Source organism: Chinchilla lanigera, unplaced genomic scaffold (assembly GCF_000276665.1).
Source record: "Chinchilla lanigera isolate Chin_1 unplaced genomic scaffold, ChiLan1.0 scaffold00030, whole genome shotgun sequence".
In the NCBI taxonomy this organism is placed as follows: domain Eukaryota; kingdom Metazoa; phylum Chordata; class Mammalia; order Rodentia; family Chinchillidae; genus Chinchilla; species Chinchilla lanigera.
In genome coordinates, this window is record NW_004955431.1 from 19,261,288 (window position 1) to 19,278,900 (window position 17,613).

The 17,613-nt window shown below is 49.3% G+C and overlaps 2 protein-coding genes across 4 annotated transcripts in view; one reads left to right on the plus strand and one right to left on the minus strand.

Annotated features, from left to right (window-relative positions):
• The window catches only part of Vwa2 (von Willebrand factor A domain containing 2), a 50,103-nt gene extending 36,915 nt beyond the window's left edge, over window positions 1-13,188 (plus strand). For 2 of the 3 annotated variants that reach the window (XM_005387824.2, XM_005387825.2), the window contains exons 7-14: window positions 1,013-1,146; window positions 1,696-1,828; window positions 2,720-2,775; window positions 5,065-5,172; window positions 6,134-6,706; window positions 8,660-9,211; window positions 9,863-9,988; window positions 10,806-13,188. In XM_005387824.2, the coding sequence (XP_005387881.1) occupies window positions 1,013-1,146; window positions 1,696-1,828; window positions 2,720-2,775; window positions 5,065-5,172; window positions 6,134-6,706; window positions 8,660-9,211; window positions 9,863-9,988; window positions 10,806-10,918 (1,795 nt within the window). In that variant the 3' untranslated portion in view covers window positions 10,919-13,188. The remainder of the gene's footprint in view (window positions 1-1,012; window positions 1,147-1,695; window positions 1,829-2,719; window positions 2,776-5,064; window positions 5,173-6,133; window positions 6,707-8,659; window positions 9,212-9,862; window positions 9,989-10,805) is intronic. The other variant, XM_013515834.1, reaches the window with a different exon arrangement.
• A 781-nt stretch (window positions 13,189-13,969) lies between these two features.
• Afap1l2 (actin filament associated protein 1-like 2) overlaps window positions 13,970-17,613 on the minus strand; it is a gene marked incomplete in the record, with an annotated part of 103,251 nt that continues 99,607 nt past the window's right edge. The window contains 3 exon segments of the mRNA XM_005387827.2: window positions 13,970-15,151; window positions 15,553-15,672; window positions 15,800-15,993. Of these exon segments, the coding sequence (XP_005387884.2) occupies window positions 15,125-15,151; window positions 15,553-15,672; window positions 15,800-15,993 (341 nt within the window).

Here is a 17,613-nt window from a genome sequence, read left to right on the forward strand (position 1 = left end):
ATGACAGTGCGGTTCTACATTAGCAAATTTTGGAGATAAATGAAGTTTTTGTCATCTTCCCCCCCCCCCACCCCTTTCCTGGGAATTGAACCTAGGTCCTTTGTACTGAGCTATATCGCTAGCCCCTTTGATATTTTATTTTGAGATAAAGTCTCACCAAGTTACATAATTGCCCAGGCAGGGCTCAAACTACAGGCATGTGCCACCACACCCAGCTATTTTGATGGACTTTTAATGGTAAGATTCTTTTCGGGGGAGGTTTTTTTTTTTTTTTTTCCGGTACTGGGAATCAAACTCACAACCTCACACTTGCCAGGCAGGCGCTGTGCTGCTGAGCTAAATCCCCAGCCCCTTAATGGTAAGATTCTTGTCTACACATTACTGACTGCCTTGTCTTCTTACAAAGAAGTTTCTCAGAGCCATTTAATCTTTTCTATGTGTCCTAGTGTCATCCTGACTTTTTAGTTTGTTTGTTTTGGGTGCAGAGAACAGTGTCCTGTGGCCATCAGAGCATGCTGGCTGCCTCCCCTGGACAGCCTCACTGTCTGGCCTTGGGTTTTACATGGCCAGTGTTTATAGCACTTCCGTGTTTTTTGTCTGTTACTAGCTGTCCTTGTCTGTTCTTTCCTTGCTGTTACTTCAAACTGCTTTCCTTCATGCGCTCTCTGATTTTTTTCTTATAAAACTGACAGTTTTACAAAACCAGACGATTGAATCTGAGAGGTCTGTATCTCCAGTAAGAGGCAGGGTCCTCAGAGGATGAGGCTGTCCTCTGAGGATGCTCAGGAATTTGAACACGTGCACATGGTGACATACAGCCGGGCTTCCTTGAGGACTCTCTGTGGCTCATTTCTTTGTCTTCGTCTGCATCTCAGATGGATCCGAATGCTGCCAAGTGAACTCTGGTTCAGTGGGGTGCTGCTACCTTCCAAAAGGGTGCCAGGCCCTCTCCTCTGGTGGGCAGGAAGAGGGCGGGTGTGGTGCCCCCAGCCGCTGGAACTTCTCCGCACAGGTGGGAGGAGCTGCGCGCTCTGGCCAGTGAGCCCCAGGAGCAGCACGTGCTGTTGGCTGAGCAAGCGGCGGACGCCACCAACGGCCTCCTCAGCACCCTCAGCAGCTCTGCCCTCTGCAGCACTGCTGCTCCAGGTAGGACTGCACACCCAGGAGGCACTGGGGGGCTGGGGCAGGAAGGGCAGGTTCCTGAGGCCAGGGCCTCCCTGAGGAGGAGGAGGACGACAGCGACAGGCAGCTCTGTCCCGGGCACTCTGTACTGTGTCCATGGGCCCCTGTGGGTTTCCCAGCTCGTACCCGGAGCTTGTCTCCGGGGAGAGAAAGGCCCAAGGCGTGGAGTCCAGACCAGATGGGGCCCCATCCTCCACTTGGGAGGAAGAGCCAAGACCTCTGCCCCTGGCTTGGTCAGCACAGGGGACTTCAGGCAGGGGGTGAGATCCCTGCTTTCTAGGCATCCTTGTCAGGTTCCCTCCAGGGCCACAGTGCCCTTGCTAAGGTACAAGAGTGTACAGTCTTTTAAGGCCATGGGGTGGGGCTGCGTAGAGCAGATGCCCAGAGACTGGACCCTGGCCTGGGTGCTGTACCCCGAGAGAGGGTGAAAGTGGCTGGGGTGGGTGGAAGCCTAGCAGCGAAGGCCTCACCCCGTCTGACTGCCTGCTCTCTGCTGGTGTGTGCTGCGGGCAGACTGCAGGGTCGAGGCTCACCCCTGTGAGCACAAGACGCTGGAGACCATCAGGGAGCTGGCTGGCACCGCCCCATGCTGGAGAGGAGCCCTGCGTGCTGACGCTGTGCTGGCCACACGCTGTCCCTTCTATAGGTTTGTCCATGGCCAGGGGGACACATGGCTTGGCCTGGGTGGGGTGGGCCAAGTGCTTCCTAGGCATAGGGAGGACAGCACTCCTCTGGCACTGGACATGGCCCTGGAGCCTGTGGCAGGAGTCAAGGAGACCCAGGAGGGAGCCGGTGACGGAGCTCAGGCGGTGGGCATTGGGATCCCAGCCCTGCGCCCAGTAATCATGACTCGGAGCAGCCTGGTTCAGCCCTCTGAACCCCTTCCCACCCGCAAGATCAGTCTCTTCAGGTAGCTGTAGGTTCCAGATGACGACAGGGATACCTAGCACAGCCATCCTGGCGATTTCTGTGGCTGTTGGGTTGTCACAGAATGCTGATGCTCAGACAAGCCTGAGACGTCATCAGATCCCGCCGTTCACAGATCCTCTTGCACTCTAGCGCCTCACTGGGACACTTGTGCAGAACAGATAGAAGGGCGCAGGGCTGGAACATTCAGGAGGTCTGGCGCCTTGGCCTCTCTGTCCCCTTCCCTCACCACCAAAGCTCCAAGGAATGCAGTTAAAGCCCGTGGAGAGGGAGCTTCAGACTGGAGAAGGAATATGACATGCCTGGGTCACTCAGTCAAAATCTAGTGACCCAGCTCCCTGCTTGGGGACCTCAAAGTAAATTGGTAATGAAAGGCTATTGCCATAGGTGGGGATTAAGAATATACATATACATACTTAAACACATATAGATACACACACACCCTTTAGTGGGAAATACCCCTTACTCTATGTGCAGATAAAATTTAGGTAGAATCAAGAAAGAAAACAAGGGAGTCTTTTTTGAGCCACTTCTCCACTGGAATCTTCTATCAGCATTTAATGTCACAATTTTGTTGTTGTCTCTGCCACTCTTTTTCCCTGGATTGTAGCTGGAAGAGAGTATTTCTAAGCCACCCTGCCAGCTGCTACAGGACCACCTGTCCAGGTATGGTCTGCCTGTTGGATTCACCAGTTCTCTCTGGGACCTGGCATCAAGCTGGTTTGTAAATGCGCAGTAACAGTCCTAGGACTGAGGGTGGGGTTGGGACAGGCACCAAGGCAGAGGGAGGGGGGGCATTTTGGAGGCAGGGAAGAGTATGCTTGCGCGGTATTCTTCATCTGCTCAACAGTAGTTTTACTTTGAGAGTGGAGTGCCAGCTTTGGAACTACTCCCTCTAATCAGCACTCTTGTACTGGCGGAGGCACAGAAGCATGCCTACCAAGCACCAGCTTTGCACAGCCTCACATCCAGTGCCTACCTCAGGGCAAGCTATGCGAGGGGTAAAAGGAAGAAATATTTGCTTGGCATCTAGTGTCCCCATTTCCCCCTCCATACAGTAGGGAATCTCATGCAAAAGGTCCTAGTAAGTTTCAACATCTTATGCCCATGGGCATGCTTTATCAGCTATAAAATTCCAAACAAACGTGATGAATTGTCCTCGTGGTTATGTATCATTCAGCACAGTTCCCCCCGTGTTCTCACTGGTCCTCACCCAGGAATCCACAGCACCCTGTTACTGGGAGCTGACGTTGCTCCCAAGTGTGTTGGTGTCCATCTTTGTGCAGGCTCGCTGCTCTTGATGAGGTAGGAGTCTGTCCCAGAAAGCAGAGCCAGCGTTTACACACGGGCAGGAGAGTGTTCCTACCTGGGGTCAGGTGATCCCCTTGACATGTCCTGTTGATGTGTTAAAAGTTCCATCCCTTGAGACTTAGTGGAAACTGCTGGTGGGGCTGTTGCTGCTCGGAAGTTAGAATCTGAGGACTTAGAGCAGCGGCAACACAACTTTTAGAGCTTTTGATGAGACAAACCACCCGCTGTGGTGTACATGCTGTGCATTCCGCCTTAGAGTGACCTGAGTGTGAGCCCCACTCTGCCTCTCCTCAGTTACCTAACCTTCTGCACATGACTTCCTTTCACTAAGCTGCAGCCTCCTTGTCTGTACAATGGGAGGCCCACAGTTCCTACCTCCTAAGGTGGCTGTGACTATGCAGTGAAGCCATATCTGTGGCACGGTTAGCACAGAACGTGGCACATAGCAGATACTCAGTTAAAGGTCTTTGTGGCTGCAGGTCATCAACCCAGGATATTTGCAGGTGCTCCAGCTGCCAGGACAGCAGGGCTGGAGGGTGCAGAGTTAGCGTCAGTAATCTCTCCCTTTGAAAAGTCTGCATTTAAATTATAGTGATAGGACCAGCCAAGAATATTTTGAAACAAAAAGGACAGGAATCACCAATCCCAACCATGACCGCATTCAGCTGTTTATCAAACCCTTTGAATACACGAACACATGAAGATCCTGTTTCTTCTCTTTAACCTTGGGAGGGAGGTCATAGGGTTTTATCTCCATTTGCAATGGATTAAGAAAATTAATAAGGCATTCAGAGAGTGAGCACAGGTTATCATCCATCAGACCCTGCGGAATGGGCCCGATTTTGATAAAGGCCGTAGTTTCCTGTGTAACACAGCAGCTTTGTGGAGGCATTACTCATAATTTGCACTTCACATCCAAGTGCAAATGTAGTGTTACTATCCAGGAGTGTTTGCGTGATGCTGAGGATCTCCATGGACTCGGTTTCATGCACACAGCAGCCCTGGGGTCAAATGCAGGCACCAGGACTCTGTTTGGAAGAGGGCACAGAAGCACGGAGAGGTGAATTAAGGTGTCCAGGAAGAGCAGGTGGCCGCACTTATCACCGAATTTTCTGGCTGCAGGAAATGAAGGCTAACTATTTTGCTGTGTTAGCCTCGGAAGCCATGAAGAACAACTATGGGAGAATTTAAAAAAGAAAGGGCCTCAGCAGCCCCTAGCATTCCCTGAGTCTTACAGACACGCACACTTGCACCCTGACGCTCCTGACATCTTCATCTTGGCAAGCTCAGGTCCAGCAGAGTTAACCATTACGACCGCCCTGAGCCCCCCAGGCCTCCCAGCAGCTCTGGGCTGTTGTGGCCTGTGTTCCTGGTATCAGAGCCAGGTCCCACAGGAGTGTCCTGGGTGTGTCATTTACACAGAGCCTTACGTAGCTCACCACTGTGTGTCCTGCGCCAACCACACCCAGGCACTCCTCTACGTACGCGCTGGTCTTTACCCTCTCTGCTACACGTGTCACAGCTGGGTTCCTAGTAGACAGTGCAGGAGGAAAAGGGCTGGGCCCTGTAGGACTCACTCCTCCAGCTTGCCCTCTACGCTCCTGTGCCAGTGCGCTTGGCTCTTAACTGGCATCTCTCTGCTAGGTCCTTGTGACTCCCAGCCCTGCCAGAATGGAGGCACGTGCATTCCAGAAGGACTGGACAGGTACCATTGTCTCTGCCCACTGGCCTTCAGAGGGGAAGCCAACTGTGGTATGTACATGTGGGATTTGCATGATTTACCCACTGGGGAGCAGGTAAAGCCTGGACTCCCCTTCGCACCTCCCATCTGGCTAGCTACTCTGTAGAAACCAGCCCTTGAGTTCTAGAGCCCCTACTTTCCCAGCCCTGCCTCGATCTGACATCTCAGATGGTACAGTGTCTAAGTTCTCCATGGATAACTAATTCAGGCGGCAGAGTTTTGGTGGGACGGTGGCCCCTGGCTTAGCTGTGGAATGGCCACTGCCCTCACTAAACCCAGCTGAAGGCTGGAGCCAGCCTGGTTCTGGCCAGAATCTTTCTTCTTCTACAAAAGTAAAGTATACAGGAGCCTCTCCCCTTTTTGGTTTTAAGGATATGAAAAAAAGATCCTATAAGTGTTAGTTCATAGAATGGTTGAGGATTTTAAATAAAAATATGTAAGTGCTTAGCTAGCACAGGGCTTGACATATAGCAAGGGAATGTTAAACAGGAACTTAAATATGTGGCTGTGGGTTCACTGGAGATCCATACGGAAAAAATGAATCTTGGCTCTGTACTCCCACGCCTACCCCCAAATCAATCCCAGGAGCATGAGAGATCCAGATGTAAAAGGCAAAGCAGGGAAGCTTCGGGATGGAAACACAAGAGCGCATCTTCATGATCTCAAGGCACAGAAAGATTTCCTAGGACACAAAAGCCACTAACAGTGATGGAAAAAATTGTATGCTCTTTACAAAGTGGTTAGTCATAGACCCTGGGCCAGAGTCAGGAGGGCGCGCTGCACATCTGCCTGTTCGTCTGCGCCAAACACTGGTCATTTGCACCAGGGCTGGGGCGGGGTCCATGTCTCCATCTCCCTTGGGGGAGGAGGAGGTTTCTCTTGCCCTGAGTGGTGTGTGGGCAGCTCAGGTGGGGCTGATCTACATGCTGCCTTGGCTACCGAGTGACAGTCGGTGTCCTGTGGTCCCAACAGCCCCGAAGCTGAGCCTGGAGTGTAGAATCGATGTCCTCTTCCTGCTGGACAGCTCTTCGAGCACTACCCTGGAGGGCTTCCTCCGGGCCAAGGCCTTCGTGAAGCGCTTTGTGCAGGCCGTGCTGAGTGAGGACTCTCGGGCCCGTGTGGGAGTGGCCGGGTACAGCAGGGAGCTGGCGGTGGCAGTGCCTGTCGGGGAGTATCAGGATGTGCCAGACCTCGTCAGGAGCCTCGACGGCATCACATTCAGCGGCGGCCCCACCCTCACAGGGAGAGCCTTGCATCAGGCGGCAGAGCGTGGCTTTGGGAGTGCCACTAGGACAGGCCAGGACCGGGCACGAAGGGTGGTGGTCCTGTTCACCGAGTCACACTCTCAGGATGAGGTGGCCGGCCCAGCACGTCACGTGAGAGGCCGCGATCTCCTCCTGCTTGGCCTGGGCAGTGAGGCTGTGCGGGCAGAGCTGGAGGAGATCACAGGCAGCCCGAGGCGTGTGATGGTCTATGCAGAGCCTCAGGACCTGTTCAACAAAATCCCGGAGCTGCAGGGGAAGCTGTGCGTCCAGTCACGGTCAGGTAAGTTCCCGGTACCTGTCCAAGCATAACCCTCCTCTTAGGCACCAGTTTCTCAACTGCTAGTCAAGAGTGTGCATTTTTGGAGGTTTCTTGTGCGGACTAGATGAGATGAAAATGCACGCAGTACAGACTAATCATCTGCAAATTTCAGGTGCGGCAATATTATTCTCCATCATTATTATTAGTGTTAACAAGGAGCTCTGAATCTACCAGGCCTGATCTAGAATAGCAGGTTTCCAGGCCGTTTGATGGCATCCCACAAAAACAAAGGCATTTCTGGATGCTTGCGCACATGCGCGCGCACGCGCGCACACACATACACACACACACACACAGCTCAAACAAGTATTTTGTGAAAGGCTCTATCCTGCCTCCCTGAGGTTCATTGTCACATTGCTCTGTTCCATTCTGTTTTCATGACCTGTGAAGCTGATTTCATGAGGCACTATTGCAGGGTGCTGTGGGGAATGGGGCCTGGCCACAGCCAGAGGTGGGTGGCTGGAACGTGTTGATGCCCGGCACCGCGCTACTCCCTTGGGAGCTGGGCCGCAGGTGGGACTGAGCTTCTCTGCCCACGTCACTCTCCCCAGCCCAGAGGCCCTCCTTCATCTAAAGGGAGGACATGACTTGCCCCTCCCCTCCTACCATGCCCCTCCAGGCTGGTCTTTCATGGCAGTCAGAATGGTTTTGTTTCAAAGAATAGTTGTAGATTTATAGGAGAAATGCAACGGTAGTAGAGAGTGCCTATATAATCTCACACCCAGTGCTCGCTCTTGTTAACTCCACTAGCAAGTGCATTTGCTACAGTGATTGAAGGGATATTGATACATTATTTTTATAGTCCATCCTTTTGTCCTGACTTCCTTTTTACCTAATGTCCGTATGTTCTAGAATACCAGCCAGGACCCTTCAGGGCGTTTGGTGGCCTGTCCTTAGTCTCCTGGGGGTTGTGACAGTTTCTCAGTTTTCCTTATGCTGATGTGGTGTCTAAGAGCCGATCAGTCAGGTTACCAGGCTCTGTGCCATACTCGGACCTTCCTGGTGGCTCACGGTGCAATTGGAAGAAACCCAGCTCCCCTCTTCCAGCTTCTGCTTGCTCCGCATCTGGTCCCTGCGGGTCTCTCTGCAGCCCCTGAGAGAGGCCTTCTCCCTGCTTGGGAGGTGCCGTGCCCTGCAGGCTCACGTGCCTCCTTGTCCTGCAGCTCTAACCCTAACTGGTGTCCCTGCCCAGAGAAGCCCTGACCCCTCACGCAGGCAAATCATGTTGCCTCTGCTGGTTTCTGTCCTGGTTCCCTACTTTTGTCTCCCTTCCCTTCACTCCATTTGTAATTCTACATTCATTTTCTGTCTGTGCCCCTTGGACTGTTAGCCCATGAGCACGGGCGTGGGCCCACTTGTTCCATGAAGGATAATTGGCATCGTGTGTGCAGTGGGCGGCACATGGAAAGTGTATGATAATGGGGTGGATGAGGTACAAGTTAAAATGTCACCGTGCCCCAAACCCAGTGGCCTGCATGATGGAATCTTCTTCCTCTTGTGTATGGCTCAGAGGTGAGTGGTCTGCATTAGTAAGGTGGCCTGGCCATCTTGACGTCTAAGATCCCCATCTCTCAACCTGCAAGAAGATTGTGGGTGGTGGGTGGTAGGCAAGCAGCTCCTTGCACAAGTTTGAATTTTCACAATTTCAAACTTGAAAATTACAGTTACTTGTGATCCCGTTCCTACCACATGGACTTTTGACACATGTCCACACCCGGCTGCCGGGAGGGTGGGAAATGCAGCATTCAGGTTCCTGCTTATCTTCTAGGGTAGGAGTGCTCGATGGCCACAGAAGGAGGGTGGGCACTGCCTGGACAGACGACAGACCGGCTGACCTGCGCAGCTTTCAGCCCAGAGCAGTCCCCACTGTGCCAGCCAGGTCCAGGTGAGGGTTCTATCTGCTTGCCCCTGCAGGCTGCCAGGCACAAGCAATGGACCTGGTCTTCCTGTTGGACGCCTCAGCCTCAGTGGGACCTGGGAACTTTGCTCAGATGCAGAGCTTCGTGAGGAGCTGTGCCCTGCAGTTTGACGTGAACCCTGACGTAATGCAGGTTGGGCTGGTGGTGTATGGCAGCCGGGTACAGACAGCCTTCGGGCTGGACGCCCACCTCACCCGTGCTGCCGTGCTGCGGGCCATGAGCCAGGCCCCCTACCTGGGGGGAGTGGGCTCAGCTGGCACGGCCTTACTGCACATCTATGACAAGGTGATGACTGTCCAGAGGGGCGCCCGGCCTGGTGTCCCTAAGGCAGTGGTGATGGTCACAGGTGGGAGGGGGGCAGAGGATGCAGTTGTCCCTGCCCAGAAGCTGAGAAACAACGGCATCGCGGTCCTGGTCGTGGGCGTGGGCCCAGTGCTGAGAGATGCACTGAGGAGGCTCGCTGGTCCTCGGGACTCCCTGATCCATGTAGCCGCTTACTCGGACCTGCAGTTCCACCAGGACATGCTCATCGAGTGGATATGTGGAGGTGAGAGACTCCGCAGCCTCCAGGGCTGTCCCCAAGACAGGACCCATGCATGAGCCTTCATGTGTACCCTTACGAGGGAAGCAGTTCCTGAGTGCTCACTTTCCATGTACCACCTTATGTACTCAATACCATGCTCCCATAAAGGCCCACGGTGGATGTACCCATCCCCATTTAACAGGTAGAGGGCGTCACCCGGATACCTCCTGTCAAACTTGCCATTTATGCGTTCTATTTAAAAGGGTGACATTTTTAGGAAACCCATACTCCCCCAATGCTGGTTAACACTGACCTAGGGAATGAATGACAGAGCTAGGAGCCAATAGGGAAGCCGACTCCATGGCTACACTTTATCAGTCGCTTTCTTTCCAAATGCTTTAAAAAAGTGTGACAGTAACACTAGCAGCAAACACTGCCATGTGCACAGCACGTGGTCTCCATTTCCCATAGGAAAGCTGTGTGAAGTTTGATCATCTTCAGCGAAGAGGATGAAGCACCAGCTGTGTGCCAGGCTGCTGCTTCAGGGTCACAGGACACACCGAGGGGTGGGACACTACTCCAGCGGCCTTGCATCTATTTCAACTAGATGTAGAGTAGGGGACTCTGGGTCTGCCCCAGGCTCAGCCTGGGGCACAGACACGTTTTCCATTGCAGTAGCCAAGCGGCCAGTCAACCTCTGCAAACCCAGCCCATGCATGAACGAGGGCACTTGTGTCCTGCGGCGTGGGAGCTACCGCTGCGAGTGCCGTGATGGCTGGGAGGGTCCCCACTGTGAGAACCGTGAGTGACGACTCCTGCTCGCCTGTGAGCTAAGGGTGGGACTCTAACTCCTGCCGAGTCTCATGAACTCAGCTGAAGGCAGGCTCTGCATTCCATCATTTCTTCATTCACCCAGGGAATGTTTAGGATTGTGTATATCCCAGGCTTTGTTCTAGGGAATATAGCAGCAAACAAAACAAAAATCTGCCCTCATGGAGCTTCCATTCTAGAGTGTAACAGACATTAAACCGGATAAGTATAATTATAGTGTGATGGATAGATGTAAGCACACTGGAAAACAACTAGGAGGGAGGCCTCAGTGAGGACCACAGTGAATCAGTAAGGGAGATGAAGATGGGGGAGTGGGCCCGGAGGCGGGGAGTGGGTAGATGCGATGGTGGGACCTGCTGGTCCTCTGCCGAGTGTTTGCCTAATGACATGGGAAGAACAGCCATCAGCTCAGACAGCGAGGACAGGTAGGAGGGGCTGGAATTTTAGGAGAGAAACAGCTCTTGGGAGAGAAGGGTGAGCTTCAAGGATATAGGGAATGAGAGTGCTGCACGGCATGAGGGGCCCACCTGTAGCTCCTGTTCCTGAGCTGAAAGATCAGCCAGGAATCAGAAGACAGCTGCAGCTAGAGCTTTGGGTTGTCAGTCCCCAGCACAGTCGACTCCTGAGGGTGCCGTACGAAGGGCTGTCAGGTGGGATCTGTGACCTGGTGTCTTCTGCTTGCAGGGGTGAGTGGGTAGGAGAAGGACAGGAAGGGGCCTGGGGGGGTACTGACAGGTTGAGGAGGGACTAGGACACTCACATCCTCAAAGTTCACATCCTTTTGCAGGGGTCTTGAGAGGAGACGCCCCCAAGGCGCGTGGCTCTCGCCAGGATCCTGCCTCAGGGCTGCACCCACATGGCTCCCAGCAGCTGCAGAGGCCTGGGCATCCTGCGAGCTGAAAGGGCCGTGCCTTTGGCATACCACATCTTCTGGGTCCGTGTGTGTCTGCTGCCCGCTCTGTGCACAGCCCTCCTTCCTACCAGCTTCCGCCAGGAACAGGCTGCAGTTCACCGTGCTTAGGACAACAGGAGCAGCTCATGTCACCTACTGACAGTGACGCGGAAAATGCTTCTTGCTGTGTGAGTACACACTTTCTGTACCTAGCTGTACCTTGTCGAGGATGTCGTCCGCCACTTTTCCCCTGAGGATACACAAGACACTGTGGAGAATTCTGATGGCTTGTGTGAGGTTCACTTTGCCAGGCAGAATTCTGTTGAGACAGAAAGCTCCAAAGGAAAGCATTTACCAGGCCATCATCTGGGCCACGGAAACAATGGTATCATTGCCAGATGGAGACGTATGGACGGTGTCACATCTCTAAAGGTCGCCAGCGTGCATTTACTTTTAATTTGGAAAGGGACTCATACGGCATTTGTGACTTTTGGTGACTGGGTCTGTGTGATGGAAAGACCTGGAAAGGTCTCAAAGTGCATTTGACCACTTGCCCTGTTTGGTTGGTGATGGGGGCGGGGCCAGGTATGCAGATGGCTCAGTCTGGAAGGGCCACATGTGACTGGTGTGGATGCTAGGCCCCAGCTCTTTGGCGGTGGGGAGTGGGGGGGTATTTTCCTTTTCAAAGTGTCTACTTGCGAGGGGCTAATTGTGAGTTCCTACTGAATATTTTTATCAGCTTTGAGTGGGGGCAAAGAGGAGTAGAATTCTTAAACCCAACAAATAAAGGATAAAGACACTTCTAGAGGCCTTTGTCTTTTTAAGCAGAGATGGTATGCTAATTCTTTTGTTTTTGCTTTGCTTTTTATGCCAAGTTTTTAAAGAAATCTTTTAAGAGATGTCAGTTATTTAGCAGAAATATTGGTGCATATGTGGCAAGAAAGATTGTTTAGAATATTTTCTGGACCCTAGTGTAAGGGTGAGATGGAGGTACTGTATCAGTTTTGTTCCCCTTGGTCACATTATTTAAAGTTAGGTTTTCATTAGAAGCCCTTGTGATGTTCTGACATAAATCTAGAGACTTTTATCATGTTTCTTTTTAATGGAAATATTTTAATTTGTTTTATATACAGATGTTGAAGGCTGTCTTGGTTTAAATGGCACTCAGCTTTAAGAAATTTGGGATTTCTGACACTAGAAAAGTACTTGAAGAGGGGTCACAGGTATCATTAGACAAAGTCTGGAGTCCCAATCACTGAGTCATGACAGTTATTTGTGTTTGAGGCATATTCGCATTCCTAATTTCATAGAAGGCAGCATTAGCACAGGTCCACATGCCCATCTAGGGGATGCTAGTCAGTGATACAGCAGAATTACGTGAATTCATTGTCTTTAATAGTAGCTCCATCATTTTATCATATAGCTCTTTGTTGTCTTCAGGGCTATTTGGATGCCTCGTTCGAAATACAGATTAAAGGGACTTTATGATTTGTTTTTAGGAGCAGGGGTTCCAGTCCTTAACACCTTTTTCTACCTTTTCTAGTAAAAGGCCAATGAACTAGATCGATGTCTCAGCAGTGACAGAGGGAATTCTTGTTGTCTTGCTTAACCAGCCAAACCTTTTTCTCTCATTTAAAATGGTATAGTGTAAGTTTTAGCTCTTATTAAGTGGTATGTTTTCACACAGAAACAAATGACAGGTCATAAATCTGCTTGTATTTTCTCTCAATGATCCTGATGCCATCCTTTGCTGAATACTCTAGTTCTAATGAGTTTCTTGCTCTCCTAGGGAAATATCATTCACAAACAGTCAGTTTTGTTTCTTCTTCCTGAAGCTGACTACTACTCTTACGTGGCTTTGTCTAGGGCCTCTGTAATAATGTTTTGGAAAGTAGTGGAAATAGCACAGCAATCCGTATCTGATTCCAGACTAAAGGGGCTTTTCAACATGATAATTTCTGTGGGTTTTCTGCGGGTCCCTTTATCAGGTTAAGAATGTTCATTCCTGTCCCTAGATGACTGTTTTTATAAGTGTTAAGATTGTTTTTTTACATTTAATCTCTTAATGTGATGAATTACATATTTGTATACTTCCTATCACTGAACCATTTTTAAATACTCTGGATAAACCCTATTTGGTCAGGATATATCATTTTTTAAACATTGCTGAATTTCTTTCATCTGTGTCTAAGAGTGAGATTCGGTCTTACTTTTGCAGTGCATATAGACCTTTTGATATCAGATCAATACTAAATAAACATTACCATAGAAAAATCCATACTTCTCAGTATTTTCTTATAATTTAAAAATCTTGCCAGAGGGGTGCAGGTATATCTTAGTGGCAGAGTAAGGGATTGTTTAAAGCCTGAGCTCCACTCCCAGTAACCCCAACACCCCAATACAAAGGTTTCTTTTCAATTCTGCTATTTCATAGAGCCTTAGGTTGCCTTTTTAATTGCATTATTCTTTTTCTCTTTTTTTTTTTTTCCTGGTACCGGGAATCGAACACATGACCTTGCGCTTGCCGCTGAGCTAAACCCCCAACCCCTGCATTATTCTTTTTAGTGTGCCAGATTTGGTTTTGTCAGTTTTTAAAATGAGTACCTTTATGGTATGAATGGCCTTAATTACTCCTTAAGCAGCCTCCCAAGTACTGGTATGTTTATATTTCCCAAAACTAGGAGTAGTGATTTCCAGGAGTACTGATTTTTAATTACCCACATATAGTCAGTTTCTGCAGATATTTCCTCCATACAGTGGTACCTCGGTTCACAAACTTAGTTTGTTCCATGGTTCTGGGAAGGATGGCCACAGTTGTGTTTGTCATCCCATGCAGAGTTTGCAAACAAAAGTGTTCATGCACCAAGGTACCACTGTATATATTTGGTACATTGCTGTATATTATATTAAAATCCTCTTCCAGATTTACCTAGGTTACTTGATTTAAGGAAGCCTAAAGTCTCTTGCTAAAAATCTCACCTTGCATATTTTGAAGTTTAGTATGCAAAGTTTGACACCTTGCCCCAAGTCATTCCATGAAATACAAGGGAAACCCCAAATACAAAGATAATTTTATTTAAAAAACAATCAGACCACTTGGTAAAGATCACCAAGTGTTTATGACATAGGAAATAAATGCCCTGGGATTAGAAAGACAATATGGATAAAAAAGACTTTTAGCTCTTAGGAACCACTCTTTGAGAACTCTGATTCAGAACCCCCTGAAATGTTTCAACCTGTGTTAACAAAGAATGCCATTGAGACAGTCGATATACAGAGTAGCACTGCCAGAGAAGAGGGAGGCCACCCTCATCAAAATTCACCTTTTTCTTTCAAGGGGACTAGAAATTAGAACTTCAAAACAAGAACTATGAGCACAATGTAGTAAATAACTCTTCCCTTAAAAATGGTCTGACCATAGGACTGCACTTGTAAACACAAGGTAATTTTTTTTTCTATAGTCATGTAAAAGTCAGTTAAATCTCAAAACACTTTTTCACTGTTTTGACATAATTTTAAATAATTTTTGTCTACATAATATAGCATCACTTACCATTTTATATAAAGGCAAGTTCATTGAGGCCTGCCGTGGAGTAGGAAGAAAAAACACCTTATTGGATCAGTGTCTCTCTTGGTCCCACATATTTCCCCTGGTATTGTTTCTACAAACTCAGGTTGCAGGTGGTTTTACACAGGTACTGCCACTGTTGTTTAAAATCATCACTAATACATATTGGAGAACATGAACTGGAAGGCAAGGATGGTTTAACGCCCAATACTGTGAGGTATTGGATGAGAGATGATAGGTGCTCAGTTCTTCTCAGTCAGCAAAGCCCCAGGGCCCTGATACTGTCTTTCATTGAAGTTTAAACTTCAGAAGCTTTTCACTACTTAAAAATCTGGATAAACCAATTGATGAAAACTTCAAAAAAGAAACAGAACATCTCTAAATACAAACAATGTCTTGTTTACAGCCAGTAAACTTAGGTCTCCAAAGAAGCCTTTTGTGTGGTGGTTGTAGTGTTCCCTCTGGTTTGGAAAAGGAACAGAGCTTCCTTATAGCCAAAGCTCTTCATTCAGAATACCCCAGTCCTTGCTTTTTTCTTCTAAACAGACTCACCCTTTCTCAGAGGTGCTGTTTTAAAGAAGACGTTACCGAAGCAGGATTGTCACCAAGGTCCACATTGACACAGTCTTTAGATGACACTTGTTTCCTAACTTGTTCCTTTCTTCTCCCATTCCTAGAGCACCATACAAATACCCACACCCCCACCCCCCAAAAAGATAGTTATTCTCTGTAGCAAGCTTATATACATACAAATATTTTAAGCACAGAAACAGGAATAAAGATGACCAAACTGTTGGAAACCCTGTGTATTCCTCTCTGCGTGGAGTACCTATTAAGGCAGTTCGAGGCTATGACACAGCAGCATGCTATAAGTGATTAGTGATGTCTGCCATGACGCTGAGGCAGTTGAGATTAAGGTGTGCAAATGGATTTAACAGTTTGCCACGAGTGTGTACCCCTTATCTCCAGCAAGCAGGCAGGACAGGGACAAAGAGCAGTGCTGTTAGCATAAGAAGAGGGGCCCCACCCTAGCAGTTCTTCTAGCCCTCAGGGAGAGTGGGGGTGACCACTTACCTTGGCTTTCTGGAGGACAGTGCCTTTGCCCGTGACCATGACTGAAAGAGGCCTATTCTTGAGTGCAGTGGCAGAGTTGACCGGGGTGCTCTCTAGGCTGGAGGTGGTGGCGGCCTTAGGCTGTGGTTACAGAGAGCAAGGGGTAGGTCCAGGGAAGGGTGACATGGCCCCTGTCTTCCCCCAACCTATGTCTAGAAGGCCCTGCCAACAGTCCCCCGCCTCAAGAGCCTCAGCTCTCACCACTCACACGGGGGCTCATATTGTCCAGGTGTGTAGTGTCCACTGTGGTGCCCAGTGTCACAGGTCCAGCCTCAGCCTTCTTCAGGTTGTCCTTCACCTCCATGATGTTGAGCTCAAGGTCCACACGCCTGCTCTCCTTGATCCGGCACTCCTCGTCAATTTCCTTCAGCTTCTGCTCCAGGATGGCCAGGACGCCTTTGTCTGGGAAGAGAATTAAATCTGGCTATGAAGAGAGCACCTCAATCAAGGCCAGGGAGCTGGGCCAGGTGCAGGTAGGGTTTATATACATCCCTGCTGGAGAAGGAGCCCAGGTCAATGTGAACCATAGATCTAGCTCAAGCACACACAACTGGGCCAAGCTTGTGTGCAGTCTTAAAGCCCAAGTCTTGTGTTTACACTGTGTACAGGCTGGAAGATTCCAGAGAGAAGTGCTCTGCTTTTACAGGAGGCCATGAGTATGAGGCCTAAATCTGTTCTGCAGAATTTTTAGAGGCTCTCAGTTCTGATATGTGTTTATTATAGCATCCAAAAGCCTGAGGACAGCTTCACCAGTGGCCCTTTGAGGAGGATGACTGGGGTCTTCTGACCTGGCCCACATAGCTCCTCTATACCCTACCACCCGGGGTCCTGAGCCCTGGGACTTTCTCAGCTCTGTTTTATGCATTTTCTCTTAACCCCAGGGTTGAGAAATGATGACCTATGGGTGTCCATCCTGGGAGTTCACTGCTGGAGGAAAGGATGGCAGCATGTATTCAATCCAGAGCTCCAAGCACAAGGCAACAGCCACCAAAACCCTCACGTGCAGTTCCTGAGCTTATGGTCAGTAGGCACCTGTCAGCCTTTGTCAGAGTGAGGGAGATGAAATTTTTTTAAAAAATAGGAAAGAGGCAAGAAAAATCATAACTTTAAAAATTGCAGCTTTGGTACACAGCCCAGTTTACCCCCCTTGCCGCAAGCTGGGACAATTTCCTGCAAATGAATTCATCCAGTCCTTTTCTGTTTTGTTTTTGCAAATGCCCTCTTTTACCCATGAGTAGACCACTTCTTTTCACCTGTAAAATAGGCTTTCTCCTAGACTGACAAATTCCACAGATTTCTACTGCCAAAAACACACACATATTCTCAATTCCAATCTGTAGATTGGATTCAAGATTCAAGAAAAATTCATAGAGAAAAGGAAAGTGGAAAACATATACTAATGATGTTCTGGGGCCTGAAGTTTTTTTAAAATACAGTTCACGCTTAGTGGTCAATATCATACTTTGATAATCATTTTCTTTTTGTCTATGACTTATGAACCTAAGATCCACAGGGCTCAACTTCCTGGAGAATAAAAACATAGTGAAAACTCTCTTCTCCTATCTGGAATATCTGCACAGGAGTAAAGGTGGGGAGCCCCTGGCCTCTAACTCACAGCCCTAGCTCAGTGCCTTGAGGGGGGTGGTTCAAAATGAGGCAAGAGATTAGGGTGTGCCCAGCCAGCTGGACAAGTGGGTGTGACCTGTCAGTGACAGATCCAGGACACATGCGCAGAAAACCATTCTCAAGCCCTGAGCTGGGGACCAGTCTGAAAGCACTATTTTCAGTTTTTCTGGTGTGAGATAAAGCAGATTTTTCATAGGATGATCTAGGTCTGAGGTTAGCCTGAGGAGTACGAGTACAAAGGACCGTGGCCATTAACTTTGTGGCCACTGCACTCTCTCAGTGGCCCACTCTGCAGTGCATCCTTCTTTTCCCACCTTTAAACAATGTTAAACCTCCCTACCTTTTGCATATGTCTTGACCAATTCTTTATTCAGGACAGGAAGAATCTGGAAAGAA